Raw genomic sequence first — 6,224 nt, 5'->3', positions numbered from 1 at the left:
TTTAGTCATCAGTGTGCACTGATCGCACTGATATGAGGGTTTTTCCATGCACTTACCCATGAAATTCCCCCTTTATTTGTTGCTTAATTAGTGTGGTCCATCATAGACTTTTTAATTTAACAAATTTGTCCAAATATTTTTATTAGATGCTAAGGTCATGTTCCTTACTAGGCACATTAAGTCAAGCTCAAGCTAATATTTATCTTTTGCTTGACTTTGTCAAAGTAAAGCTGATATCAAAGTTTTATACGTGCAACCTATAAAAGAGACAGCATACACAGGAAGAAGAGTACTGTACTTTGCATAAGAATGGAGACACCAAATACACTTATGTTTCTCCTCTTTGCTATCATCATTTCAGTTGTTACAGCTCAAAATTCAAACAGAAACATCCCAGTTGGAGTTATACTCGATTTAGACACCCTTGTGGGCAAGATGGCTCGAACAAGCATGGCGATGGCTGTGGAAGATTTCTACACGGTACATTGGAATTATAGTACCAGACTTATGCTCTATACCAGAGATTCCAACCAGGACAATGTTCAGGCTACATTAGCAGGTGACTGATCAAATTATAAAAATGTTTGAATTTTTTCTTAATTCTGCGAAGTAGTTGACTTTTATTTTGATGTTAAGAATTCATTGTTGAAATAATAGTCATCAAATAATTGCCAACACGAAATTATAATTATGGTCTTTCGGATTTGTATATTAATTAACAAACCTACAGTAGATCTCTTTTCTTTTATTTTGTTTGTGTGTGTGTGTGTCGTGTTGTGCTGTGTGTTGTCTTCGCACTCTTGTGTGTATTGCATGTACGTGCTTCTGCAATTAAGTTTGGGCCAATTCCTTGACATGCTTCTGCGTGGCCCAGTCCCATTTTATTCTTTGTACCTATTAGCATATCTTGTGACAGAAACTACTAACAGAGTACCTATTAGCATAATGGAACAAATATTAATTATACAACAAGAATGAGACACCTTTCGCGAGAATAAAAAAGTGACTTTTTGCGACGGACTACTCTCATTCTTCAGCTTTTTCTTTTTGCGACGGTACTTTTCGCGAGGGAATACCGTCATAAATTTGCTTTTTCTCTCGCAAAAAGTATCTACATTGTTGTAGATATTATAAATATTGCATTCTAAACACACAGTTGCATCATTAGCCAACTCAATTATACAAAATTCAACCTGTAAACGTACAAGCACATCTTCGAAATCCATATCGCAAAGAAAGCTTAGAAATATAAAGATTATATGTAAACAATTTGCAGAAAAAAAAAAAACAATTATATCCTAGTTATCAAAAGGAAAAGTCCTCCCAGAAACGGCACAACTCAGCATGGCGACAAGGAGGTAGATCACTAATAATCATTGATACCATGTTTTTATTTTCTTCAACAATTTACTGATTGTCAGAATTCAATTTTATGATTTATCACATGTGTTTCCTAAATTTTAGAAAGATATTGTCTGTATCATTTTCAAACCAAACAATCACATCCAACACTGGAAATTTTAATATAAAGTCCAGTATATTCACTTTTAAATTTTGAATCATCAAGTAAAAAGTGTGACTATGAGGATTAAATATTAGATCAAATTTTTGTTACTCTTAATAACTCTATTATATTACTCATTCCCCATTTATTTACACGACTGGTCTGCCTTCGTTCGATAGCTGCATGTCATACTCCGACAACCGGATTTGCTTACCGCCGCACTTCGATCAAGATGGTAGTAGAGACGAGAGAAAGGAGAAAGTATCCTTGTGTCGGCAATGAAGCCTAAAAGGGATGGGAGGAGCGGAGGGGGTGGGAGAGGGGAGCGGGGGAGGTAGGAGGTAGCTAGAATTTGGGAGTCACAATTTGAATCCCCTGTCGGAGAAAGAGCGAATTCACTACCATAAAAAAATAAAAAATAAAAGTCAACTTTTTCATTATTCACAAACCTGCAATAAATCTCTTTTATTTTATTTTAAACTCCCTATATAATTAGGATCTAAAATGCTTCAATCTTCTTGCAGCACTAGACTTGCTACAAAAAAATAAGACCGAAGTCATCATTGGACCACAGAAGTCCTCACAAGCTGTTACTGTCTCCGAAATTGGCAATACAAGTCATGTGCCAATAATTTCATTCTCGGCTACCAGCCCTACTCTTTCCTCCATTAATTTTCCCTACTTTATAAGGACATGCATAAATGATGCAGCTCAGGTAAAAACCATTACCTCTCTCATTGAAGCCCATGGATGGCGAGAGGTTGTTCTAATCTATGAAGATACTGATTTTGGACGGGGTATTCTCCCCTTCCTTGCTGATGCCCTAGAAGAGATCAATGTACGAATCCCATACCGTAGCTTAATATCGAAATTTTCAACTGATGACCAAATCAAGCAAGAACTCTACAAATTACAGACCATGCAAACAAGGGTTTTTATTGTACACATGTCATCTTCATTTGGATCTAACCTATTTTTGAAGGCTAAAGAAGTAGGGATGATGGGTGAAGGGTATGTATGGATTATGACAGATGGAGTGACAAACATGGTTTACTCCTTAAATGAAAGTGTCACCAGTGCAATGAAGGGGGCTCTAGGTGTACGGCTATATGTACCCAAGACTGAGGAGTTGAAAAACATCACCACCAGGTGGAAAACGAGATTCCATGAAGACAATCCCCAAGAAATGTCTAATGAACCTAGCATCTATGCATTATGGGCTTATGATACCATCTATGCACTAGCAATGGCCGTAGAAGAAGTACAGGTACAAAACACCAAACTTGATAACTCTACAGATCCTCAGATGCTGCCTGTCTTTCCCAATGGACCACTACTTCTTGAGGCAATCACCAATGTCAAGTTTCGAGGATTGAGTGGCAACTTTGAATTAACAAATGGACAGTTGCAGTACTCTTCATTTGAAATAGTTAACATTGTTGGAAGAGGGATAAGAGAAGTCGGATATTGGACTGAAGAACAAGGGCTGTCGAGGAAAGTAGATGAAAGCAACAACAAGAGTTATTATTCAACATCATTAGGAGATCTAAATCCTGTCATTTGGCCAGGGGAAACAATTGTTGTGCCCAGGGGTTGGGAAATCCCAGTTAGTGGGACAAAATTACGTGTTGGAGTAACAATGAGTCCAAATCCTGAGTTCATGAAGTTCGAGATAGACCCTGAGACAAATGCAACAAGAGCAAGTGGATACTCAGTTGAGGTGTTTGAAGCAGCTGTAAAGCGATTGCCTTACGCAGTCCCATTCGAGTATGAACATTTCGGAGGGACGTCAGAGAGAAGCTCACTCACCTACAACGAATTTATTTATCAAGTTTTTCTTGGGGTATGTATCTCGTTATCATATAGTTAATTTTTTTGTCAAAAATAATATGATTAGTAACCTAACAAGTAACAACAACTTCAATTAATTTAGTTAAATATGGTTGAGGTTCTTTATAAGTGATTTACTTTGTATCTCTGTAGTTAATTTTACTCTCCTATCATGCATATTATTTGAGTCACTATTTTTTAGTACCTACTGATAATTACAATAAGCCAACCATTTTTTAATCAAGCAATAATGTAAATAATTTAATATACATCTGTCCTATCAACCATTTTTTACTCAGTCATATACTTGCAATAACACTTCTTTTGATAAATGATTAAAAAAAATGGCTGTCTTTCAGAAATATGACATAGTTATTGGGGACACTACAATAAGGTACAACCGTACAAGCTATGCTGACTTCTCAACGCCATACACCGAGTCAGGAATAGCCATGATTGTGCGACTCAAGCAAGCTGAAAATAAAAATCCATTTGTTTTCTTACAACCATTATCCTTTGATCTATGGCTGGGGAGCTTTGCGTTTCTCATCTATGCTGGCATCACCATATTGATATTGGAGCCAAAAATCAGGGAGCCCCTCAAGAATTCGATATCAGAGCATGTTGGAACTATATTGCAATTATCCTTGTTCGCATCTCGTAAGTTCTTTTATCAGAAAATTGTCTCACAATACCTAGAGTGGTTTTTTGTAGTCACAAGCTAACAAATTTTTCAAATAAATGTAGAAGAGAAGCTAGAGAGCATCCTATCAAAAATAGTGGCTATTGTGTCTATCTTTGTTCTGCTTATATTGACCTCAAGCTATACAGCTAGTCTCTCATCGATGTTAACGGTAAAACAGCTTCAACCAACAGTAACCGACATATATGATCTTAAAAAGAATGGTGATTACATTGGATATAATATAGGTTCTTTTGTTGAGGGCTTGCTTGAGCAGCTCGGTTTTGAGAGAACAAAAATAAAAGGTTACTACCATGAGGAATATGCTGAGGCACTTGACAAAGGAAGTGCAAATGGAGGAGTCACTGCAATCGTCCATGAAATACCCTACATCAAGTTGTTCCTTGCCAAAAATTGCAAGTCATATACTATGGTTGGGCCCATTTACAAGACAGCAGGGTTTGGGTTTGTAAGTTTATCGTTTCTTATGTATATTCATATACTCGAAACTAATTGCAAGAACATGATTACACAAGCGAAAAGCTATAAAAAAATAACCACGACCTGTATTCAAGTAAAGAAATAATTCTTGATATTTAATAAGCATGGCAGTGTGCTCAGCATATAAAATCAAGAGTAAGTATTCTTCAACACCATTATTTTTAAGTACCACTAGAGAATAACTTAGCAAGGAACATTCTTTTCATATTCAATTTGTTTGTTAATTCTCAAATTATGGATACCATATTTACATTCCCAATCTTCATTGGATGGACAGGCGTTCCCCAAGGGTTCTCCACTAGTTGCCGACATCTCAAGAGCAATCCTCAACATAACGGATGGGGATGAAATAATCCAACTTGAGAAGAAATGGATAGGAGACTCAAACTGCCCGAGCAGTGGCAGCATCACCGAGGAGTCAAACAGCTTGAACTTTCTCAGCTTCTGGGGCCTTTTTCTCATCACAGGAGTTGTTTCCACAACCTGTCTACTAATATATGCAATCATGTCATTCTGTAAAAATCGACAAAAGAATACTAACGTAATGAGTCCTAAAACAAGCACAGATGAGAATACTGAAGCCTTAGCTACTATGCACCAAGAGGAAGACCAAGTCGATGATGCTGTTGCCATATCACCTGCGCCTGAAAGTGACATTAACACTTCAATAGCAAATGCCAACATGATATCATGATCTGAATTTTCAATGTACTTTATTTAATGGATTGTTAACAGATCATATACAGCTATGTTAATTATCAGAAGCTTCAGAAATTTTCTTTTGTAATTGGTGATATATATAGTTGATAGGAAATGACAATAGCAGAAGTAATCTGGTAGCTAATTAGCTGATATGTTCTAATGTAATAAAAATGTGATCTGAATTTTCATATGTATAATTCTCATTAGCCAGCCTATAAAAATTATATACAGTGATTTAACTTTTATTCTCTTTAAACTCGGAAAATCAAAGAAGTCACAAAATTTACTATTGAGCTTGTACTAACTATGTATAATCTGCCCATACATGAAAAGCCTATGGACTATCAGGCCCGTTAATCTTCTGAAAGACTCCGCCGCTTTAATCAACAAACGAAAAAAACAACCTCATATAATCATGCAAGGCCTATGGCCTAGAATTCAAATTCAGTGTAGTAACTCAATCTTTGGGTTTTATATCGGGACCATATGATTTAAATCCGTGATAATTTATCAGAAGTGGAATGGACACATCCCAAGAGATGAATTCGAATCACAAAGCAATTTTGCGCGATGGATTCAAATCAGACGGTCCTGATCTAAAACTCAAAGATTGAGTTACTTTAAGGGATCCGGCCTATGGGCGACGACACACCAATGAGCGAGCATCTTAATAACTTAATTTGTGCTATCTGATACACTACATGCCACAATGTTTAGGCTGCCGATTTTGTTTGTGTCAGCACTACGGGCCAACCAATCAGACGATTAGGATTCCGTGCAGGAGTAGAGCTATTCAAAGAGGATCAATTGACTTTTATTTTATCATGTTTATTACACGTATCTGCAATTTTCTTTATTGTCTAAAGTAAAATATTACATGTATTGTAAAATTAATTTTTATTTTGTATTAGGGTTGCAACGATCTTTTTTCCTTACTATATGGAAACACTGTGCTGAAAACATCTTTAATTGGAGTGTTGTATTAAGGTTGCAACCACCCTCTTC

The 6,224-nt window shown here is 36.4% G+C and overlaps 1 protein-coding gene across 1 annotated transcript; it reads left to right on the top strand.

Moving 5' to 3' along the window:
• Nucleotides 1–309: 309 nt before the first annotated feature.
• LOC144545779 (glutamate receptor 2.7-like) lies at nucleotides 310–5,502 on the top strand. Its single transcript, XM_078294343.1, has 5 exons — nucleotides 310–559; nucleotides 2,029–3,347; nucleotides 3,694–3,994; nucleotides 4,082–4,485; nucleotides 4,795–5,502. The coding sequence occupies exons 1-5, from the start codon at nucleotides 310–312 to the stop codon at nucleotides 5,209–5,211; spliced, it is 2,691 nt and encodes an 896-aa protein (XP_078150469.1). The 3' UTR covers nucleotides 5,212–5,502.
• Nucleotides 5,503–6,224: the final 722 nt, after the last annotated feature.

Source organism: Carex rostrata, chromosome 28, assembly GCF_964058835.1.
Source record: "Carex rostrata chromosome 28, lpCarRost1.2, whole genome shotgun sequence".
Lineage (NCBI taxonomy): Eukaryota > Viridiplantae > Streptophyta > Magnoliopsida > Poales > Cyperaceae > Carex > Carex rostrata.
The sequence above is the reverse complement of the archived record's forward strand: the minus strand, read 5'-3'. Positions and strand labels throughout refer to the sequence as shown.